This window comes from Macaca mulatta, chromosome 19 (genome assembly GCF_049350105.2).
Source record: "Macaca mulatta isolate MMU2019108-1 chromosome 19, T2T-MMU8v2.0, whole genome shotgun sequence".
NCBI classification, from domain to species: domain Eukaryota; kingdom Metazoa; phylum Chordata; class Mammalia; order Primates; family Cercopithecidae; genus Macaca; species Macaca mulatta.
In genome coordinates this window covers 69,061,735-69,085,992 of record NC_133424.1, presented here as the reverse complement: position 1 = coordinate 69,085,992, position 24,258 = coordinate 69,061,735, and the positions used below count along the sequence as shown (strand labels likewise).

The 24,258-nt window shown below is 43.5% G+C and overlaps 1 protein-coding gene across 50 annotated transcripts in view; it reads left to right on the top strand.

Moving 5' to 3' along the window:
* PEG3 (paternally expressed 3) overlaps positions 1 to 24,258 on the top strand; it is a 31,883-nt gene extending 7,625 nt beyond the window's left edge. For 2 of the 50 annotated variants that reach the window (XM_077979982.1, XM_077979976.1), the window contains exons 3-11: positions 3,635 to 3,772; positions 7,284 to 7,359; positions 9,309 to 9,471; positions 10,052 to 10,141; positions 10,893 to 10,976; positions 12,298 to 12,401; positions 15,357 to 15,459; positions 16,533 to 16,625; positions 16,793 to 24,258. In XM_077979982.1, coding sequence (XP_077836108.1) covers positions 9,456 to 9,471; positions 10,052 to 10,141; positions 10,893 to 10,976; positions 12,298 to 12,401; positions 15,357 to 15,459; positions 16,533 to 16,625; positions 16,793 to 20,700 — 4,398 coding nt within the window. In that variant the 5' untranslated portion in view covers positions 3,635 to 3,772; positions 7,284 to 7,359; positions 9,309 to 9,455 and the 3' untranslated portion in view covers positions 20,701 to 24,258. Of the gene's footprint in view, positions 1 to 132; positions 264 to 3,634; positions 3,773 to 7,283; positions 7,360 to 9,221; positions 9,472 to 10,051; positions 10,142 to 10,892; positions 10,977 to 12,297; positions 12,402 to 15,356; positions 15,460 to 16,532; positions 16,626 to 16,792 lie in introns of all 50 variants that reach the window. The other 48 variants (XM_077979995.1, XM_077979986.1, XM_077979973.1 and 45 more) reach the window with 29 other exon arrangements.

Sequence of the window (24,258 nt, the reverse complement as noted above, 5' to 3'; positions counted from 1 at the left end):
CACTTTCATACTGAGAATTTGGATGAAAAGACACTTGCGTGTCAGGCATTTAAACTGGGAGGTGAGGTAGGCCTGGGCTGGGATAGCATCTTACTCCATGTGCATGCTGAAGTAGAGAATGTCGGTCTGCAGAGAGAGGCAGGAGAATGGAGCAAACAAGAAGAGAGAGGCGACCACACACCACGCTGTCCCTGAGAGACGAAGAGAGTAACCTCCTCGGTTCCTGACTTTAAAGTTCTCAATTCCAGCCCCCTTTTAATGAGGTAGGTAGAACGAGTTAGGGGGCTGAATCTAGGTGTACTATGGTGAGGGACCAAAGTAAGTAAATGGAAATGAGACTGAAGGAGACTTGGTGGATTTTCTCCTGCGTCAGATGGGATGTGGGAGCCTGAGGCCAAACTGGAGTCACAGGATTTCTTCTCACACATGGTCCCAGATGCTTTCTAGTGCATGATGTGTTCTTTAATTAAGCTCTTCCCTGCTCAGTTGAACACTGACCCATCATTTCTCTGATTAAAGCCATAGATCTTCCCCGACTTAATGGCAAGGATGCCTGATGAGTTTCATCTTTATTATGTATTATATTAATTGTGAGATCCATGCTTTTAATTTCTACTCATTTTAATGGAATAGAAGTAAAGTGTCATAAAATATCCAAAGAATGGCATCAGTACCACCATCCAGACTTCAATTGGCAGTGCTGTCTTATAGCAGGCAGCGCCAAGCTTATTCTGTATACAGAGAGGTTTCATGTGTAGATATCTAAAGAACAGATCCTTTGGAGATCAAAGAATGCGAGATTCCCAGAAGCACTCTTCCTGCCTGGCTGTGTAGAGGGATCCTCTATCAGTGGCCCCATCACTTGGCGCCTCTCCTCCCTCCCCTTGAAGTTGGTGACCTTTCTTTGTCCCCTGGCCCAGAGTCAGCTAGCCCTTGTGTGCTGCTAACTGCAGTTGGCTACTACTTAACACTGAGTCCTGCTCTGAAGAGAGAGCAGAGGGAGATGTGGAAGCTTTAGTAATGAGGGGTGTGTGGGAGCCCCCCACCTTCAAATCAGGAAGGAGATGGATTTGCCCTGTGGCCAGAGTTCAGTCTTGAGCCATATGATGGCTAGACAGCTGTCAGTGAAGTGAGGATTTGGGTGTGGAGCCTAATGCCTACTAGCCCCTCCATGGTACAGTCACTGGAGAGGGGAGGTACAGATGGTGACCACAGGGTACCCTCGGTGGGAGTGCTTAAGGGTCAGAGGGAGATTGTATTATGGGGACCCCAGCAGGGAAAGGGGAGGGCCTGATGTGCTGCAACAAGCTGGGCAGGAAGGAAAACAAACCCCCTAGGAAACAGTCATTGAATTTACTTCATTTTTATATTTAGTTTTTTTCCTGATTGGGAAGTTAAAATAACATTTTAAATAGAGCTGGAAAAAGAAACAGAGACTTGTTATTGTTAATCATTTATTCCGATAGATTTCCCCTATTTTATAAATAGTCAGTACAAGTGTATGTGAGTTTTCTTCCAGTTTAGTTTGTATGTAGTTTAGTTTGTATGTACTACCATATGTTTAACTATTTTTTACATACATGAGATCATGCCATTTATCAAACATTTCACACTCAAGGTCTCCATCTATAGCTTTGCTTTCTGAAAATTGCATTATATTCCATTGTGTGGACACTATCATTCTCTGTGTACACATAAGTGGGAATATTTGCAGTAAGAACAACATATGTTCATATTTTAAGATTTATTAATAGCAACAAACTTAATCAGTAGGTGTGGCTTGCAGTTTCTATGGTGAATGTTTTGCAATTCACCATATTTGCAATTCAGGTTTGTCAAAACCTGAATGTAGTGCTGTGTTTTATTTTTATAATCAGAAAATAAAGCTGTAACATTTCTTGACAACACGACTTAATGGTTATGTAACATTTTGCTAAATACTTTGTTTTCATTCCTTGTTTAATGAAAACTCAGGAGGGATGCTGGTTTTTTGGGTGCAGTAACTTACTTAGAACAAAGTATGTTTGTCATTGGCCCTAGTGGCCTTAGCTTTCCAGAAATGTGTAGTTGAAATACCTAATTTCTTAGGGGATGCTCTGTGCCAGCAGTGGTTATATTGGCCTTTCCTAACGTCAAAGGCCAACTCTAATTCTAGAAATGCATGCTTGAGTAACCAAACACTGAAGTGTCAGCGGTCCTGTCATGGCCTTTTTGTTAAAGTTACCCTTTGCCATGTAGTTGTAAGAAAGTTCCTAGTTTGTATTTAAATAAGGAGTCATTTTCCAGTCCTTTATTATACATTAAGTCCCCATGTGTCTATAGACTTTCACACAGTTGAATTCTGGACTCTGTTATGTCCCAGTGGTATATTTGTCCTTGTGCTTATATCCTTATGGGAAAAAACACTTTATTTTCATGTGTTGGAGTCATTTTACAGACAAACCACCTCCCACTCCATATAGGCCTTATGCACGGTTGTCTTGATATTCTTGTACATTTATTCTTCCAGAAGAACTGGATTATCGGTTTGTCAAAACTCCCCATCTCAAAATAAAAAGGAACTTTTAAAATGTGATACACATGTCTTCATGTATTTATTTCAGACTTATTGCCCTTCTGTAATTTTTTTTTTTTTTTTTTTGGTGATGTGGTCTAGTTCTGTCACCCAGGCTGGAATGCAGGGGCATGATCTTAGCCCACTGCACCCTCCTGCTCCCAGGGGTCCCCCTGCATCAACCTCTCGAGTAGTTTGGATTACAGGCGCATGCCACCACCCCTGGCTAATTTTTGTGTTCCTCTGTAAACTTTTGAAATTTTGTTTGAAGTTGCAGATAACTTTGTTAAACTGATTTATGGAGATTTATTTATTTGTTTTGCTATTAATGGGAATTATTTCTCTTGCTGTATTTACTCATAAGGTTTTGTAGTTCAAAATAATGCTGTCCCATATTTATACTTTTTTCTTCAGTTGCACTAGCTAGGACTTCCAGAGTCATGTTAAATTGTAGTTGTGATGTAGCTGTCCCTTCCTTGTCCCCACTTCCAGAGGAACACCTTTAGGGTTTAATAACATGCTTGTTTGCATTTCTTTGAGATAAGTATTATGCTTAGATGGTCTCCTGCGTTTACTCTGCTAAGAACTTATGAGGAAAGGCTGTTGAAGTTTGCAAATTTTTTTAACTTGAAATACTGCTCATGGGCTCCCCTTCCCCTTTCATCCTTTGTATAACAGTTTACCCTTATGGGACATCCTCCTTGTATTCCTGGAATAGCCTTTCAAGATCATGGGCTATTATTTGGACTTTGTTAGATTGGGTTTATCAAATGTTTTTGCATCTATGTGCAAATGTTTATTGAACACCTATAAAAATACAGAGATGAAAAAGGTAGCAGAGTCCTTGCCCATGGGGCCTTGCAGTGGGGTATAAATACAGGTGCTCTGTTGTTCTTTTGGATTCATACATTTTCAAGCACAGCTCTGATTAATAGGCTACATTTTTACTGATGGCCCGTTTAGGCCATCCTCGGGCAGACTAACTCCTCAGCCTTAATGTTTCATTTGATAGCATCAGACAAGCCTTTAGACCTTTCTTCCTCTCAGCACCTGCAAACACATATCTTCTGTTTTCTTCAGTGGTAGGCGTGGCTGTTGCCATGGAGAAGCTGGCCTGGGGAAGTGGGGGCCGAGTGGGTAGAGCAGTTATGCTTTTGATGGCCAGACTCGCTGTCACAGAAGGTCACCTGGGATCTGATCTTCCCCAGGCAGGGTAAGGTAAGTATGTGGCCCTGGCAGGTGCAAATTCAGCATCTGGCCCCATTGCTAGTTGCCCTTTGGGCGGCAAGTAGAGGATGGGGTGAATCCAAAGCTAAGGGTTGGGTCACGCGGCCAGGAAGGCAGCTAACCTAATTGCATATGGCCCACCTTGTGTCAGGTGGCCCTGCAGGAGAAGGCTGACCAGCACTTCCTCTTCCTGCCTTTGGCTCTGGGTTGCTCTAATGTGACTTGTGTTAGGACTGTGGTTACATAGCAGTAACACAACAGAACACGTTTGTTTCCCTGTCAGTCGTGCTCGTCCCTTCCCACCATTCCATGTATAAAATGTGTTACCTGCCATTATTTTGTGCTCAAGGTTTTACCTTTTACAAACCAGAAATTAGCTGTACATACAAAGGTTAAAACATAGTGTGCAGCTGACTTTGTTTTTTGTTGTTGTTGTTGTTGTTTTTTGAGATGGAGTCTAGCTCTGTTGTGCAGGCTGGAGCGCAATGGTGCAATTTTGGCTCACTGCAACCTCCACCTCCTGGGTCCAAGTGATTCTCCTGCCTCAGCCTCCCGAGTAGCTGGGATTACTGCCACCACGCCCAGCTAATTTTTGTATTTTTAGTAGAGATGGGGTTTCACCATGTTGGCCAGGCTGGTCTCGAACTCCTGAGCTCAGGTGATCCACCCGCCTCAGCCTCCCAAAGTGCTGGGATTACAGGCGTGAGCCACCGCACCCAGCTGCAGCTGACGTTTTAGCTTTTTTTTTTTTCTTATTAACATTTTATCTACTTGGCTATATTTGTTCTTAAATGGAGAATTGCTGGTTCAAAAGAAGTAGGTGGTTTTTTTAGTAGCTTTAAACAGTGGCCAAAATGGGGTCCAGAAATGTGGTTCATGCCTGCACCAGCCAGCTTCTCTACACCCTCACTAGCAAAAATTTTCATCTTTTAAACATGTGCCCATTCGACAGGTCAAGAAAATGTTTATTGTAATATTTTACATTTCTTTGATTTCTGATGTTAAGTAAGCGGCCTTTATTATCACTAATTTTATGAACTCTGTGTATTAGTGTTGTTTATTTTCATATTGGGCTATTTTTCCTAATGCCAAAAACCTTTTACATTTCAAATATTAACTGTCATCTATGTTATAAAATACTTTCCCCCTCACTTTTTGCTTTGTTTTTACTTTGGTTGGTTTTTATAGTGCAGAAAAGTTGGGCCCATCTTTATTTTCCTATGTCCCACGTGGTGGCCTTTCAGTGGTCTCTGCCACTGGAATTATGCTTGAGCATTTACCTGACTGTTCCTGTTCTCTGCTGTTGTAAACAGTGCTTCTGTGAACACACTTTTGAACCGTATGTCTTTGTGCACATGGGCAGATGGGTCTGTGAGTTAGATTTCAGAAGTGGAATTGCCAAGATAGGGGATGGCATTGTATTTATGTACTGACAGTTGATGGGTATAATTGAGGGGTATATTCAGATTGCAACTGCAATATCATAAGTATTTATTGGATATAAGAGGTTTCAAAGTTGATTCTTTGGGGTTTTCTAAATTGACTTTCTCATGTCCCCTGCAAATGGCCAGGTTAGGGTATGACCATGGATTCAAGCTGCGGATGGATGGTGAAGGGGAGGGGAGGGGAGAAGAGCCTGGGCTCGGCACCAGTGTAAAGATGTTACGGCTGCCTGCACCCACTCCGTGGGTAGCACAACCTCTAAAGGCCTCTACTAATAGTTTTGTTTATTGTTTTAACTTTGAATTTATTTTTTTGACTAGGTAATACATGCTCATGGTAAAATAAAAATAAAAACAAAAAACAAAGGGAGAATATACAGTGAAAAAGTAAGTTGCCCTCCCTTTCCTGGCCCCTAGTTCCCTTACCCAGAGGCAACTGCTATTAGTCATCATTAATAGTCTCTTATATATCCTTCTAGAAACCGTCTGTGTAAGCACATCTGTTTTTAGTTTCTTGGAATGCTATATACATCTTATATATCCTTCTAGAAACCATCTGTGTAAGCACATCTGTTTTTAGTTTCTTAGAATGCTATATACATCTTATATATCCTTCTAGAAACCGTCTGTGTAAGCACATCTGTTTTTAGTTTCCTGGAATGCTATATACAGCACTGTGTCCGGTTTTGCACTTAACTATGTTAGAGATCATCTCATATTCATTTATTTAAGGTTGCCTTGTTTTAAAGGGTTTTACAGTAATTCATTGTATGAACATAACGTATCTTGTCTATTAACAACACTTCAGTGAATATATTCTTGCACATAGGCCATTACATATCTCTGAGGTAAATTCGTAGAAGTAGAATTTATAGGAGAGGGAGGATATGTGCATTTCTAATTTTGTTAAAATCTGCATTGCCACAAGCAGTATATGAGTGCCTATGTCTTCCCGCGCATACAAACATATGTTGCCCAGCTTTATGATTGATTGTTTTGTTTCCAAAGCCCTTTCTTTACTCCCAAATGAATTTCTGCTGCCATGGTGGGAAGTTGCTCAGGTCTGATTTTTTTTTTTTTTTTTAAGTTTTTCTGTTAAAAAAATAACTTCAATTTTTCAATGGCTTCTGTTAACCGAGGGTCAAGTTCTATTGGCCTGGTCTGAAAATCTTGAGCATGTTAAATGAAGATTGTGTATGTTTACTCTAATCCTGAATTTCTTGAGGAAAAGCAATGTGTTTTTTTGTTGTTGTTGTTGTTTTTTTGGCACAGAAGTTGGCATCCACCTTGTGACAAGATTCATGTGGGCATTCAAGTGGTCACATAATTAATTGTAGGAAGCCCTCCATCTCTTTTCTGTGCTCTGGAATGGTTTTTATAGCATGGTAAATATTTTATTCACAGAAAGTTTATTTGGGAAGTTGCTCTTTACATTATTTCAGCTTTTTAGATTTCTTCCCTAGTGGTCATATTTTTCTCTGCTTCTTGAGTCAGATTCGGCTATTTGTATTTTCTTCAAAAAAAAAAAATGTTGATTTCCTGTTGAACTCTATAAGTCTACCATTCTGATATATAGCTTTTACCTAGGATACTTTATGCTTTAATTCATGTCTTTTGGGGAGAGAAATTCACATAATATAGAAGCATATATACGTATATAGATCTTACGGAAGGGAATGTTAGTTTTATCTCTTTGTGCCTCAGATGTGTTTTTCTTGTCTTATTGTAATTGGGTAGAACTCCATAGAATAATGTTCAAAAATAGCAGCATTAAGACTTTTATTTCTGCTTTCGTGAGTTTGGTTCGTGGTTTCTTAGTGATATCTTTGCCTTGCGTTTTTGACTTGTTCTGGTTTCATAAAGACAGTTTGAAAGCGTTTTATTTCTCCTGTCTGGCATGGTTTGTATAGCATGGGAATGATCTTTCCCTGAAGGTATAGAAGGCATCACCCCAGTGCTATTTGAGTCCCCAGTCATCTGGGGAGTTAATTCTCTGACACTCCTTCTATATGTCTTTCATATTCTTAGTCTATGTATTTCTTCCTTTAAAACGTCTGCAGGTACCTGTGTTTTGACTCTCTTCCTGTGGATAACTGCTTGGTCTGAAGTTCCAGAAAGGATCCTGTTCCCAGACAGGTGATTACATATCTGAGGCTGTTTTGTTGCGTGAGGATGAGGGCTAGTATCATCTCAGGTACCAGAGTGTTCTCCTGAGCCTGTCTGCCACGTAGCAGAGTTGGGCCGTGTGTCCTTGCCTGTCTCCCTCACAGGCACAGACCTCTGCTCTTGGCCTTTCCTGGGTTAGAGTGACCATGTCTGAAATGTCACACCAATCATCTGGAGCCTGGACTCTCTGGCCTGCTGCCTTCCCTTGCTTTGGGATTCTTCTGCCCAGCAGAGCATTATCTATGTTGTGCTGTCTGTGGTGTCTCAGTCCTATGGAGAAGGGCAGCAAGGGAATAGTCCAGTCGCTAAGGTCTTCAGGATCGAGGCATTTGCACTGGATGGTGCCCAAGCTCCATGGGATAACTTACGAGAGAGCGCGGGAAGGCAGTTTGCATAGTGAGGGAAGTGGGAGCCCATCACTGAGACGAGTAAACATGAGTTTACCGCAGTTACCACATTAATTTCCAAGTGATAATGTCTAATTGAGACTCTGAATAATGGAAACACCTTCAGTTTTCCTTTAGACTTTTTTAAATTAAAAAATTTAAACTTGCTTTCCTTTTAAAACAAAGGGAGAAAATTTTTGTTGCATATGTTTTTTTTTTCTTCTCTGGAAGTAAAGCCAGTAGGTAGTTTATGCTCCCAGACCTCGATTTCTTTCCCATATTGCCCTACTTAGTTGCACCAGTTGTGCTGACAAGTCATAAAAATACGTAATAAAACGTAAATGATAGCAAAAATGCTTTAAGGGAAACGTATAGCTTTACTTGGTTACGTAAAAAAGAGGAGAGATTGAAAATCTTTACGTTTATATCCAATCTCAAAAGTTTAAAAAATGGAAGGGGGCAGATAATAAAATAAAGACAAGGAAATAAATGAACTAGGTAAAGAAACAGTAAGAAAGGAATGTCAAAACAGAAAGCCGATTCTTTTAGACAGATGAGATCTTTGATGAGATTGATGAAGGGCAAAAGAACATGCAGTAGCATCAAGAGGCTCAGTGGTCACTTGTCACTGTCTGAGGGAATAATGTCATGTTACTTAGAGTTGAGTACTTTTAATATTTTTGAGTGGTCTTCCATTTTTTACATGTTGTATACTGTGTTTTAATGATTGTGTTAAGGGAAGAAATGTTAGGGGAGGATTTGCCCCAGCTCCTACTTCCCTTTTCATTTTTGCTAATAAATGTGCTGACATCTGATTGTAGTACTGGCTAGGGCCTTGAACACTTCTCTTGTGCCTTGCATTGGGCAGTTAAGTCTTTTTAGGTATCTTAGTTTATTTCAGCTTCACAATTCTGAAAGGGATGGAGGTGCTGTTATTCTCATTTCTCAGATTACAGAGACAGACTCTAGGGCATTAGACAAGTTACCCACAGTCACCTAACAAGTTAGTAGCAGACCTAACTCCTCAAGAGTAGGTCTATGTGAAGCCCAGGGGTCGTGCTTGTAACTGCTGTGCTGAGGCCAACTTTGTGCAGTTGTTTGTCTATTTCCTGGCGACTCCCATATCCCAAAGCATTGTTGATGCCCCTGGTAGGGTGGCCTTCACTGCTGCCTGGTCCTCAACTTCTGGGACATGTGTATATCTCCTTACGATCTACAGGTCCCTGAGTACTGACGGTCAGGGGCGGCCGCGTCTTTCCCGTTGACTCATGTTTGGTTCCTCCAGTGAAAATTTTACTTAGAGAAACGCTGCCTCCAAAGCACTTGTCTGCCACCACACCTAAGAAGTCCTGGGCCCCAAATCTGTATGAGCTAGACAGTGACTTGACTAAGGAGCCGGATGTCGTCATAGGAGAAGGTCCAACTGACTCTCAGTTTTTTCATCAGAGGTTTCGGAACATAATCTACGTGGAATTTGTTGGGCCTCGGAAGACCCTAGTCAAACTCCGAAACCTCTGCCTTGATTGGTTGCAGCCGGAGACTCGCACTAAGGAGACCATCGAGCCCTTGGTCCTTGAGCAGTGCCTGACCATCATCCCTGAAAAGCTCAAGCCTTGGGTGCGAGCAAAAAAGCCAGAGAACTGTGAGAAACCCATCACTCTGCTGGAGAATTACAAGGAGATGTACCAACCGGAAGGTAAGAGTCTCCATGGGGTGATGGTGGTCAGTGCAGGCCTCAGGCGCGCCCTGCGGCTCTCAGCCTCCACACTTCCAACATGGTCTGGGCTGGATTGTTCTCTGTCCTGGGCAGCGGTGGGGGTGTCCCGTGTACTGTGGAATTGAGCCGCATCATGATTTTCTGGGTGTGACCACCACAATTGTCCCCGCACATGCCCAGGTATCCCCTGGCAGCCAAAACTGCCCTGGCGCAGAACCACCATCCTGAGTCAGGAGAGGGAAAGGAGACACCTCTGTGGAAGGGAGAAAATGTCTTACGGCTCCTGCCCTTTTGGTGTGGCGTGCTAGGAGATTGCCTTCTGGCTTTTTGTGTCTGGGGGTGAGGTCGGGGTGCTCACAGCCCACAGTTTTTAGTATGTCAGGAGTGGTTGGAAGCCACTAAAGGGTTTTGAGCTCAACAATGTTAGGATCAGGTCACTCCAACCATGTGTGTGTGTGACAGGGAGATGCAGCTCAGGGATTGGGGGGAACTACTGTGAGAATATGGGCCAGAGATAGTAACCAGGTCGATAGTAACCAGGTGATGGGTGTCCTCTCAGACGACAACAGCAGTGACATGACCAGTGACGACGACATGGCCCGGGACAGAGGAGAGTCCTCACCACCTCACTCAGTCCGTTCTTTCAGTGGTGAGTACTCATCCCCTGGGTCAGCTGTGGGCAGGCGCTGCCAGATGCTTCCAGGTGGAGACACGGTGGGTCGGGGCCTCCATGAAGATGCCCCGCCATCCCCAGGTGGTCAGCTTCACTCAGAGATCTGAGGAGAGGGTAAAGTAATTGATGGCATAATGAGATATTTTTATATCTAAACAGACACCTTAAATACTTAGTTTCATTTTATTCAACGATAAAATATTTAAAGCTATTTGGAATTTGCAACAGGCTGCTTCCAGCTGTACCCCAGCCTCCCCAGGAAGGTTCATTAAAGATGCTTCAGTGAGCTTTTATAGGGAGCACTGCTTTCAGGGAGGGTGTGTGTGTTGTTTTCTTGGGTTTTGTGTTTTTTTGTGGTAGAATGACATGCACTTTAAGATTGGCTGCCAGACAGTAGACGGTCTGCAATCCATTCTCCTGAATGTGGACTCAGCCCCTTAGGAAGTGGGAAGCCAGCAAAGAGTTTGAAATGGGGGTTAGCTACTGGACTGAGCTTTGGAACTTGCTTGGAAGCAAGCCCCACTTGCGCAAAGCCTGCAGAAACCATGTTGTGGCTATATGATAAAGAAGGGGCCAGATGAGCCTGGGAATCTGGAGCTCTCTGTTTTGGATACATTCCTTGTGGGAAGAGGGTAGCATCTCTTTCCAGAGGGGTGTTTGTGCACATGCAGGGAAAACAGGTGTGTCGAAGTGCTTTGTTAACCACTGGAATGTCTCACCCGCTCAGGTGACCGGGACTGGGACCGGAGGGGCAGAAGCAGAGACATGGAGCCACGAGACCGCTGGTCCTACACCAGGAACCCAAGAAGCAGTGAGTCTTAACCACTTTCTTTCTCAGTAGGAGATATAGAGCATGTGCTGTGCATAGGTTGAAGGGGAAAGTGCCAGGGCCTCAAAAGTTTCTGCTGCTCCATTTGGACTATATTCTGCTTCCCCAAAAGTTTAGTCTGAGCCTCCTATTTGTGAAGTTCCACTCAGTGCCACCAGCACAGGTTTCACCACATAGACCTGTTGCCATCTGAACTATTTGCTCAGTGTTCTTAAGCTGGTGCATTTTTTAAAAAAACCTAGAAGTTTCTATATGAAAGATTATGCTACTCTAAAAATTGAAAACTAGGCCAGGCGCAGTGGCTCACGCCTGTAATCCCAGCACTTTGGGAGGCTGAGGCAGGCAGATCACGAGGTCAGGAGATCGAGACCATCCTGGCTAACATGGTGAAACGCCGTCTCTACAAAAAATACAAAAAAATTAGCTGGGCGCAGTGGCGGGCCCCTGTAGTCCCAGCTACCCAGGAGGCTGAGGCAGGAGAATGGCGTGAACCCAGGAGGTGGAGTTTGCAGTGACCCGAGATCACACCACTGCACTCCAGCCTGAGCAATAGAGCGAGACTCCGTCTCCAAAAAAAAAAAAAAAAAAAAAAAATTGAAAACTAGTATAAAGTGCCATAGGCAGAAAGCAGAATGAAAAACACATTTTAACAATGTTGTTAACTAGGAATGTCTGCAATGACTTCTTGCAGTGTTAGGAAAGTGCAGTGCCACATCTGAGCACCCAGGCCTGAGATTTGAAAGGGAATCAATCATCACACCAATGTGGTGCTGGTGTCCATACTGCTGGAAATCATTTCCTCTTCTTCCTGGACTTGGAGAGCACTGCTCTGGGCAGCAGGGCACCCCTAAAATTGATCAGGAGAAGGATATCAGGAGTGAGTGACATTTAGTGATGGTTCACAACACATTAGGCATTGTTCAGAGACATGACCCTGTGGGACGGTCTCTTGATGCCATCTCCCTGTCACACATTGCAGCTGGGGAGACCCAGAGGTTGTGCCCGAAGGATGAGGCTAGTGGACACTGCACTGGACCCACACAGCTTGGGCACAATCTGAACCACCTGCGAGACTGGGAGCAGAAGGATGAGGCAGGGTCCCTGGCCCTGCTCTGGGTCTGGGTTTTTGTAGGGCCACTGGTTTTATGGGACTCCTCAGAGGCTGCCACAGAGTACAGAGAAGAGAAAGGCACTTGCTGTTATACACTCACACCCCAGCCGGCTTCACAGTTGAGTAGGACAAACCTGGGACCTGCAGGATGGACTGGGCCCTGCTTCTTGTTGATGCCTTTTCTCTTCCCAGGGATGCCTCAGCGGGATCTTTCCCTTCCTGTGATGGCGAAAACAAGCTTTGAAATGGAAAGAGATGATGACAGGGACTCCAGGGCTTACGAGTCCCGATCTCAGGTATGCTCAGGTTTCCTCTCTTTCTAGAAAGGCCATCTTCATTTCGTGGCAGAGATGCCTTTCTTTCCTCGGATGGTGTGTTTATTTATCTGCCCCTAGAGTCCCACCTGGGGTGACAGCCCCAGCCCTCCAGGAAGAGCCCAGGCCCATCCCATAGGTGACAAGTAGCCCAGGCTGCTGCTGGCTGTCGGTGTCGTTCATGTGGTCAGAGGAGCTACTGCCCCTCAGCATGTGTGTCACTTGGTAGGTTGGTCACATTGCCGTTCCCTACAGGGCCGGGGAAGCAGAGTGACTCTGGAGATGTTTCTGGTCCTCAAGAGGGAGCCAGGAAAGCTGTGGGTCTGCAGAGTAGACTGGCCAGGGAGAGCAAAGGCTCTGGAGCTGACAAGAGCTGGGTTCAAAGCCTGGCTCTGCCACTTGCTAGCTGGCCTTGGGCCATTTACTCAACTAAGCTGAATTTCCGTTTCCTCATCTGTAAAATGAGTATGGTGATTGCTCCCAGAGCTGCTGTGAAAAGTCACTCATACACATACATAAAGTACCTGGCACATGGTAGGCATACCATTAAATGTTATGGCAGTTGTGGTTGAAGAGGCAGCATGTGCCAGGGAGATTCATGAAGGGAAAAAAAAGGTGGGACTTGAGCTTGTTTTTTAGGAAGGAGGAAAGGGGTCACTTAGACATGGTGGAGTGTGGAGGAAGACCCCAGCACTGACTGGACTCAAAGAAGGGAGGAGCCATTGGGCTGAACCTTGCTTTCCTTTATGTATCAGTGCCTACCCCATGTCAGATAGCAGGCCTAGGCCCTGGGGGGCACAGCAGTGAGCAACACAGAGAGGGGCCCTGCCCTGAGAAGCTTTTGACAGTTGCACAAATAAATATTGACATAAATGTTGTATATAACTGCTAATCGTTCTCAGTGCCCTCAAGGAAAAATAGAGAGTTAACAAGAAATTGTAACAAGGGCCTTGATTTGGATTGAAGGGAAATGTCTTGGAGGCATTAACAGTTGCCGTCTAGAGCAAGGAGCAGACTGGGTCAGGTGTTGTGGGAGGGGACCCCAGGCATTAGGGAGAGCTCAGCTAAAGTTGTGGGATAGGAACTAAACAAAGGGCCAAGTGACTGGGATACAGGAAGAAGGCTGCAGGCATGTGTGGGCCTGGCCATTGGTATCCTGGTAGTTGGGCTTTGTCTTGTTTTGCTTTTTAAATGCCCTTCCTTGACAATCTGTGAAGAATTGGCATCCAAGCCCCATGTCTGCATAATCAAAAGTCTGGAAGCTACTGATTCCTACTGATGCAGTATAGTAGTAACCCCAGCAGCAAATGACAAATTACGTTTTGGAGGTGTGCAAAACAGAAAATTCTCTCATCTTTTAGCATCATGTGTAAATCTCTTAATTGTTCACATGTATGGATCATGTTGTGAAAATTACATTGTGCCATACTAGCATTGTTTTCAGAACAGCATCTCTTCCGTTGAACTTGATTGCAGTTTGTATACATTAAGATGTCATTGTTGATTACAAACACAAAGTGAACAACCAATGTAGGGCTGCCTACTTGCCTAGATTTTAATTTCAAATCAAAGTGTGCTTTTTCTTTCATGTGAGAAAAGAATTTTATCTGTGAAGCTCTGCTTTGTTTCCTTGCCCTACTTAGTTTTTGTCGTTGTTTTTGCTTTTTTGTGGCAGGACACAGGCAGTGCATAAATAAGGCTTCCCTCTTAAACCCAGATGCCCGTACCTCTTTGTTTTCTTGATATATACCTTATTCAGCAAACCCTCTTTTTTGCTACATTTTTCATGTTGCTCCATGCCTTTTCCCAGCAATAGAACTATGGTGGATTTAATATCAAAACATATGTATTTCCTTTACATAATTTTTCTTAATATTTAAGCAACACATCACATTGCCGAAAATCCTCACCCACGGTATTGCAAAGCAGATAAATGCACTTCTCCCCATTTTACAGGTGAAGAACCTGAAAGAAAGGTTCAAAAAGATTTCTGTTCCCAAGGTTGCACAGCTCATAACTGGTGCGATCCTCCTTTGACCCAGATCTCTGTCCAGCTCCAAAGCCTGTGGGCTTCCCATAGCACCGTCTCCCTCCTCAAGTCTCTCTCCAGCCTCAGTGCCATTCTTCCTGGAACCATGACTCCCTGAAACCAGTAGTGTTCTAGTCGGCCCTCTGGCAATAAGCAAAGGTCCTTTAGGATCCTGGTAGAAGGTTCTCCTGAGTAATTCGAGGAATTTTTTAATTCCTTTTTAGGTAAATGTCCATTAAAACAGAAAAGGCAATTATAAAAATGCCCTCAGGGCTTACAGTTATTCCTGGGTTATTTGGAAATTCTGCAAACTGGAAACTCCCTCAGTATAGCCATGCTATGCCATGGAGAAACCAGGAGGGAGGTTTAAGTCACATCCTGACCAGACGTCTGCCTGAATGTGTGTGTCTTCTTTCTGTTCCCTGAGTACTCCATGCCTGTTTGATATTTAGTCTGTTTAAGTTTTCCCGCCAATCCCTTTCTCTATGTATCATAACCTTACCCGCTACTTAAGGCCCCACCTGCCCTCCACAAACCTTTGCACACTGTTCAGGCCCATCCTGAACTGTCCCTCTACAAAACCCGTTTAGCACTTATTATCTGTACCCCAATTTATTGTTTATTGTTCTCTAATTGTTTCATGAGTCTTTTCTCTCCAACCAAATTATAAGCTGCATGAGGGCAAGGAATATGTGTCATGCGTCTTTGGGATCTGCCTCAGAGTGTAGCACCAAGGTAGGTACGACGTAGGCCCCTAGTAACACTTGACTTGGATCACTCAGAACCCCAATACCGTGAGCACTTACTATATAACTTCATATATGTAGCTCCCATGTCGCCAACATTATTCTGTCTTTGGATATCGGTGGGGACAGACTCCATTGAGAGGTCTGTGTTTGCTGTTTTAGGATGCTGAATCATACCAAAATGTGGTAGACCTCACTGAGGACAGGAAACCTCACAACACAATCCAGGACAACATGGAAAACTACAGGAAGCTGCTCTCCCTGGGTAAGCAGCTGCTTCTCAGTCACTCCCAGTCCAGTCATTGGAGCATTTTGTCATCTTGCTCCTTTTTAAGCTGGATGTTAGAGTCCGACACATTAATATATTTGGACTTCAAGGGTAGTAAGAAATCTATGAAAGATTTCAAATGAGGGAGTAAATGATGAAATGTGTATTTTTAAGAAATGCCTCTGGCTTTGGGTAAAGATATATTGTACAGGGTGGAGACAAGCAGGGAGATGCTTCTTGCCACAAGAGTTGATACCTTTTTCCAGAGCGGTAGCACTGGAGGTTTTTAAGTAGACATTCAGGATGGAATCCTGAGTTCCCATGTGGACTTTCCTGGAAGACATCTAGCCTAAGTTGGTAGTGGGCAGTTGGCTGTCCTGCAGGTCTCTAAGGCCATGGGGCCTCGAGGGAGCGGGTGGAGGAAGAGCAGTCGTGAGGTAAGAGGAAGAAGGCCAGTGAAAAAGAGGACTTAAAAAGTGGTTACAAGGGCCGGGCACGGTGGCTCAAGCCTGTAATCCCAGCACTTTGGGAGGCTGAGACGGGCGGATCACGAGGTCAGGAGATTGAGACCATCCTGGCTAACATGGTGAAACCCCGTCTCTACTAAAAAATACAAAATACTAGCCGGGCGAGGTGGCGGGCACCTGTGGTCCCAGCTACTTGGGAGGCTGAGGCAGGAGAATGGCGTAAACCTGGGAGGTGGAGCTTGCAGTGAGCTGAGATCTGGCCACTGCACCCCAGCCTGGGTGACAGAGCGAGACTCCGTCTCAAAAAAAAAAAAAAAAAAGTGGTTACAAGAAGGTGAAGACTAAAAGACAATGCACTGATTTCAGGGACATGTGAGGTCTTTGTGCACATTTCTGAGTGGAGTCAGAAGAATTACTTGCAGATTACAATGGATTAGGGAATAGATAGTAGGGAAATGAGACAGCAAATGTCTTCTGACATCCAAGGAATCAGATGTGGGCCACCTCATATTTAGAGGCTCAGTGAAAGATGAAGATCAATTTATGGGGATGAGTCTTGGTCCTCAACTTGAATTTGAGGCACCATATTGTCCTTGTGACCAGGAGTGCAGCTTGCTGAAGACGATGGCCACTCCCACATGACGCAGGGCCACTCATCAAGATCCAAGAGAAGTGCCTACCCAAGCACCAGTCGAGGTAAGCAGGAGGCACATCCCACAGAGGAGCCACACAGCCAGTAAGATGCTATCAAGGAACCTTCTACACTTTGCATTCGTAAACATCACAGAAGGGTGCACCCCTCCAAGTCCCACTGTCCTTCCTGTGGGGACTAGGGAGTATTTACATTTAGGGTTTCTTTCCAGGTCTAAAAACTATGCCTGAAGCCAAAAAATCAACCCACCGGCGGGGGATTTGTGAAGATGAGTCTTCCCACGGAGTGATAATGGAAAAATTCATCAAGGATGTGTCGCGCAGTTCCAAATCGGGAAGAGCAAGGGAGTCAAGCGACCAGTCACAGAGATTCCCCAGAATGTCAGATGCTAACTGGAAGGACGTTTCATTGCACAAGAGGGAGTCAGTGATCCAGCAGAGGGTTTATGAAGGGAATGCATTTAGGGGAGGCTTTAGGTTTAATTCAACCCTTGTTTCCAGAAAGAGAGTTCTGGAAAGAAAGAGGCGCTATCATTTTGACACGGATGGGAAGGGCTCGATTCATGATCAAAAAGGCTGTCCCAGGAAGAAGCCCTTTGAATGTGGTAGTGAGATGAGAAAAGCCGTGAGCATGAGCAACCTGAGCAGCCTCAGCTCCCCATCGTTTAGTGAGTCGCAGCCAATTGATTTTGGGGCAATGCCATATGTATGTGATGAGTGTGGGAGGTCATTCAGTGTCATCTCAGAATTTGTTGAGCACCAGATCATGCATACTAGAGAGAACCTCTATGAGTATGGTGAGTCCTTTATTCACAGTGTGGCTGTCAGTGAAGTTCAGAAAAGTCAGGTTGGAGGGAAACGTTTTGAATGTAAGGACTGTGGAGAGACCTTCAATAAGAGTGCCGCCTTGGCTGAACATCGGAAAATTCATGCTAGAGAATATCCTGTGGAATGTAAGAATCAGGAGTGTGAGGAGGCCTTCATGCCTAGCCCAACCTTTAGTGAGCTTCAGAAAATATATGGCAAAGACAAATTCTATGAGTGCAGGGTGTGTAAGGAAACCTTCCTTCATAGTTCTGCCCTGATTGAGCACCAGAAAATCCACTTTGGGGATGACAAAGATAATGAGCGTGAACGTGATCGTGAGCGCGGGGAAACCTTTAGGCCCAGCCCAACCCTTAATGAGTTTCAGAAAATGTACGGTAAAGAGAAAATGTACGAATGTAAGGTGTGTGGGGAGACTTTCCTTCATAGCTCATCCCTGAAAGAACATCAGAAAATCCATACTAGAGGGAACCCATTTGAAAATAAGGGTAAGGTATGTGAGGAAACCTTTATTCCTGGTCAGTCCCTTAAAAGGCGTCAGAAGACTTACAATAAGGAGAAGCTCTATGACTTTACAGATGGCCGGGATGCCTTCATGCAAAGTTCAGAGCTCAGTGAGCATCAGAAAATTCATTCTCGAAAGAACCTCTTTGAAGGCAGAGGGTACGAGAAATCTGTCATTCATAGTGGACCCTTCACTGAATCTCAGAAGAGTCATACTATAACACGACCTCCTGAAAGTGATGAGGATGAGAAGGCATTCACCATTAGCTCTAACCCCTATGAAAACCAGAAGATTCCCACTAAGGAAAATGTCTATGAAAGGAAATCATATGAGAGGTCTGTTATTCATAGCTTAGCCTCTGTGGAAGCTCAGAAAAGTCACAGTGTAGCGGGGCCCAGTAAACCAAAAGTAACGGCAGAGTCTACTATTCAGAGCTTCGATGCTATCAACCATCAGAGAGTTCGTGCTGGAGGGAACACGTCTGAAGGAAGGGAATACAGTAGGTCTGTTATCCATAGCTTAGTGACTTCCAAACCTCCAAGAAGTCACAGTGGAAATGAATTGGTGGAATCTAATGAGAAGGGAGAATGCTCCATTTATATCTCAGACCTTAATGATAAGCGACAGAAGATTCCTGCCAGAGAGAACCCTTGTGAAGGGGGCAGTAAGGATCACAACTATGGAGACTCTGTCATACAGAGTGTATCCCATGCCAGACCTCAGAAAAGTGTTCCTGGAGAGGGATCTGGTGAATTTAAGAAGGATGGTGAATTCTCTGTTCCCAGCTCAAATGTCCGTGAATACCAGAAGGCTCGTGCTAAAAAGAAATACATTGAGCATAGGAGCAATGAGACCTCTGTAATTCACTCTCTACCTTTTGGTGAACAAACATTTCGCCCTCGAGGGATGCTGTATGAATGTCAGGAGTGTGGGGAGTGCTTTGGGCGTATCTCTGACCTCACTGAGCACCAGAAGATTCATGATAGAGAGAAGCCCTCTGGAAGCAGAAACTACGAATGGTCTGTCATTCGCAGCCTGGCCCCTACTGACCCTCAAACAAGTTATGCCCAAGAGCAGTATGCTAAACAGCAAGCGTGGAACAAATTTAAGGAATTCAGACAATTTTTTGCTACCAGCAAAGACCTGAACACATACCAGAAAATCTATGACCAAGAGAAGTCTCATGGTAAGGAGTCTCAAGGTGAGAAGATCCGTGGGGAGGAGACCTATAGCGAGGAGACCCACGGCGAGGAGACCTACGGCGAGGAGACCCATGGTCAGGAGACAATTGAAGACCCTGTCATTCAAGGCTCAGACATGGAAGACCTGCAGAAGGATGACCCTGATAACGCAATCTATGAATGTGAGGACTGTGGCCTGGGCTTTGTGGATCTCACAGACCTCACAGACCATCAGAAAGTCCACAGCAGGAAGTGCCTGGTTGACAGTCGGGAGTACACACATTCTGTAATTCACACCCATTCCGTCAGCGAGTATCAGAGAGATTACACTGGAGAGCAGCTGTATGAATGTCCAAAGTGTGGGGAATCTTTTATTCATAGCTCATTCCTTTTCGAGCATCAGAGAATCCATGAACAAGACCAGTTGTATTCCATGAAGGGGTGTGATGATGGTTTTATTGCCCTCTTGCCCATGAAGCCACGGAGGAATCGTGCCGCAGAGAGGAATCCTGCTCTTGCTGGGTCGGCCATTCGATGCCTTTTGTGTGGACAAGGCTTCATTCATAGCTCTGCCCTTAATGAGCATATGAGACTTCACAGGGAAGATGATTTACTGGAGCAGAGCCAGATGGCTGAGGAAGCTATCATTCCAGGCTTAGCCCTCACTGAGTTTCAGAGAAGTCAGACCGAAGAGAGAGTCTTTGAATGTGCAATCTGTGGAGAGGCTTTCATCAACCCAGCAGAACTTGCAGATCATGTAACTGTTCATAAGAATGAGCCTTATGAGTATGGGTCCACCTATACTCACACCTCATTTCTTACTGAGCCCCTCAAAGGAGCTATACCATTCTATGAATGCAAGGATTGTGGAAAGTCCTTTATTCATAGCACAGTCCTCACTAAACATAAGGAGCTTCATCTGGAAGATGATGATGATGATGATGAAGCAGCAGCTGCAGCTGCAGCAGCAGCAGCCCAGGAAGTTGAAGCCAATGTCCACGTTCCACAAGTAGTTCTGAGGATTCAGGGGTCAAATGTAGAGGCTGCCGAGCCGGAAGTGGAGGCTGCCGAGCCGGAAGTGGAGGCTGCCGAGCCAGAGGTGGAGGCGGCTGAGCCAAACGGAGAGGCTGAAGGGCCAGATGGAGAGGCTGCAGAGCCCAATGGAGAGGCTGAACAGCCGAATGGAGAGGCCGAGCAGCCAAATGGGGATGCCGATGAACCAGATGGTGCAGGGATTGAAGACCCAGAAGAAAGAGCTGAAGAGCCAGAGGGAGATGCCGACGAGCCTGACGGTGTGGGAATTGAAGACCCAGAAGAAGCTGAAGATGAAGAGATTCAGGTAGAAGAACCATACTATGATTGCCATGAATGCACAGAAACCTTCACTTCCAGCACAGCATTCGGTGAGCACCTGAAAACTCATGCCAGCATGATCATATTTGAGCCTGCAAATGCCTTTGGGGAGTGCTCAGGCTACATCGAACATGCCAGCACCAGCACAGGTGGTGCCAATCAAGCTGATGAGAAGTACTTCAAATGTGACGTCTGTGGGCAGCTCTTTAGTGACCGCCTGTCCCTCGCCAGACACCAGAATACCCACACTGGCTGAGGGCATGGGGTAAAGGTTAGAAAACCTTCACCTAGGACTTGACCCTTACCAAACCACAGAGAATTCAAACCAATCCATGATAATGTCAGTAGGAGACTTAACCTTAGTGTGTTACACACCTGACTTAACATCTCCAAACTCATATTGAAAAGAGAATGAATGTGGAGATTCCAGTCTTAAGCTTTCCCCTTCAGATGACAGTGTCTGCATGTGGGAAAGCCACAGCACACATCTTACCTTTCCAAGTAACCAGATTGAGAAAACCCTATGAGTATTCCATACTACAAAGGTTGCCCAAACCAACTGTAAATGACACTTGTGTAATGTATATATAGTGTTTCCTGAGGTGTATATAAAATAGCAAATTATGGCAGAACAGTGATCACATAGATTTGGATTTAATATGATATACAGTTACAGTTTACAGAGGTACCTTACCTGGTACTCTGAATTTTTTTTTTTTTTTTTGGAGGAGGAAGAGAGCAACAAATTTGAATATATTTGTAAGTGTCTTAGATCCCAAGAAAGATTTATTGTGCATTATTTGAACCCTGTCAGTATCTTTTTCGAGTAATTGTTTTGTTTCTTACCCTTGAACAGTCTTGTGAAGGTGTGGGCATGATAGATAACATGTCTTTTACTCTTTGCTGTTTGAAAAGAGAAGTACTTTAGCTTCTTTCTGCAGCCATTTCATCTGCACCATCACTTTGGAACCTAATACTGTGTAAGGCTTTACAATATACGGATTGACTTTTTGTGACCCAAATTGATTGGTTCTCACATCGTTACGTTTGTTGAAGTGGTTGTCATGCAAAAATATTACAAGTTTGTTTTCTGGATTTTTTTTTTTTTTTAAACCAACTCAGTATGTGTTTGATGATAGTGAATTGATAAAACCCGAAGCTTTTCCCTGTAAATCTTACATCTTTGCCTTTAAAGAATGGGTTACAACCATCACTAGATCACAGTAGTGCCTAATGAAGGTTGAGAACCGTAGGAGAGGCTCTCATGCTGTAAATAATGATGCAGGCTAATGACCTTTCATCACTTCCTTTGTGCGCTTCCTGCCTTAAGTGACAAGTAGCAACATGGCTTGGGTCCCCTTTGCAGCACCAGCCTATGCTGCCACAAGTCAGTTTGCACCCTAGGTGCCCAGGAGCTAGTATCCTTAGATCTTTCTATCGCTAACTTAATTCTCTTCGTTATTTATCTGACCCTCTAACTCCATGTCTAACTTGCATTAAAAAAAAAAAAAATTGCTTTCTTTACAGTCAACCCAAGCTTAACATGGACTCAGGTTCCCCAGCAGCCTTAATTTGTTTTGTTAACATCTGTTCCTTCTTTTTCAGCTCTCCTAGAGTATTTCTGAGTGTCGCGTTCATCTAATCTTAGTATTCCTTTTAATCACAAATTGACCTCACAGCTTGAGGTTTCCTGTGTCCTATTCTGTGGACTACCTGTGCTCCTTTGCTTCCCCTACCCTTGCATAATAACTATATTAAGAGATTTTTTTTTTTTTTTGGCCTTGAGTTGGCTGGAAAAAAAAATTTAAAATTTAAAAAATTTAAAAAAAAAAGATTTGCAAAATGTAAGTGTAGATCATTTGAACAAGCAAAATTAAAATACCCACTGGGGGAAATGTGTCTGAATCTTACTCTTCTGGATCTGCAGGATTAGGGCTTGGAAGTATGTCAAAGATGCAGAGAGTGTCAACATTTAGGAAGATTGTAGAGCAGAGAGCTAGAAGCAGAAATGAGTAAGCCAAAGAAGGGAGTCCTAATGTATCACCAGATCTAGGAGGGGAGAGGAGACAGACAGAAGAAAACACCAGAGGCAAGAACTGTGGAAGTCCAGGTTGCTGAGAAGGAATTGAGTGGGGTGTCCTGAGCAGTTTGGAAAAGGAGCCTTTGATGGTATGGTATAGGTGAGAGCTAGCTGCATAGGAAGACCTGAGGTTGGAACGGACATCGGGAAAGCTGAGGGGCAGTGAGGTGTACTACATGGGAAGAGGACTCTTGAAATGAGAATCAATGTTGATGTCGGGGTGAACTTTGTGGGTTCGTTACTTGGTGTTAACATTGTTGGCAGTGGTAGACCCTTTTCAGAAAGCACCTTGCCATAAGTAAGGGTGTCCGTTCCAACCTTAAGTTAGTGAAAAGGTAGTAACAAATGGTAAACAAGAGAATGATTGCTTCAACCTATCTGTGGACGCTTAATGCAGCTGTTTAAAAATGATAATCACGAGTTATGTAGCAACGTGGAAATATATTTACAGAATATTAAGTGGAGAGAACAGGACATGAAAGTATATTTATACTACAGTTATAACTGTTTAAAAATATATGCTTATAGTCAAAAGCTGTTGTGGTGGTGTTGTAGGCTTATAGTTGAGCATTATTTTCTTAAATTTCTTGAATGTTCTTTATGGTAGTGTTACTAAAAAGTTTATGATCACATTTCCATTGTGAACATAATTTGAACTCATTATCACACACTTGGAAATTACAGAAAAGTGGAGGAAAAAAAATCATATTCCCACCATCCAAAGACAGATATAGTCTCCTCTGTCTTGTTTATGCTTGTTTCTGTGCACAGGTTTATGATTATAACTGTGTCAAAATGTATATTCAAAATAGCTTGTTACGTTACCTTTGTGGAATTATGGTTAAATACTTTCACCTTAATTTTTTCAAATGTTCCCTATAATAATGTCCTGATAACAGTGTATTATGTATGTCTCCATTGTGTGCATAATACATACCCAGAGGAAAAATTAGAAAATACAGTAAATTATTTTAAAAAATTACCTATATTCCCAACACCCAACAACTACTGCTAACATCTTGATCTATTTCCTCCGTCTTGTTTCAGTGCACAAGTTTGTGATTATAACACTGTTAAATATGTGTGCATAAAGTCTAAAATGAAAAGATGTGGAAAATAGCTAAAATAGTGTTGTCGTTGTGGGAACTTGGTTAAATATTTTGTCTCAAATTCCTTAAATAATCTTTGGTGTCGTGGTAATAAATTTTATGTATGTATTTTTCCATTACAAATATAATACATACTCATAGAAAAGTTTGGAAATTCAGTAAAGAAAATTCACTCATATTCCCAACACCCAACAACAATTACTGTTAACATCTTGATCTGTGCACTAGTCTGTGATTATTAGGGTGTTAATGATAAGTATGCATAAGTGTCAAAGATGGGAAGAAAGATGGAAAACAAGAAATAGTTGTGTAGTTGTTGTGGGATTATGGTTATTTTGTCTCGGTTTTCTTGAAAGGTCTTCATCATTCTAGTGTTCTGGTAGTCCGCCTTTATTACATATATTTCCATTATATATGAAATATGTGTTCATTATAGAAACTTCGAAGTTACAGAAATGTAGAAGAGAACCTCACCCATGATTTCACCATCCAAAGACTGTGGTTAACATCTTGATATATTTTCTTCATCTTGTTTCTGTGCACAGGTTTTTGGTTTGTTAATATGGTTGTGGTCGTTCTATCTATCTGTAATAGTGTCAACAATAAAAATAAAGTTAAAAATAAA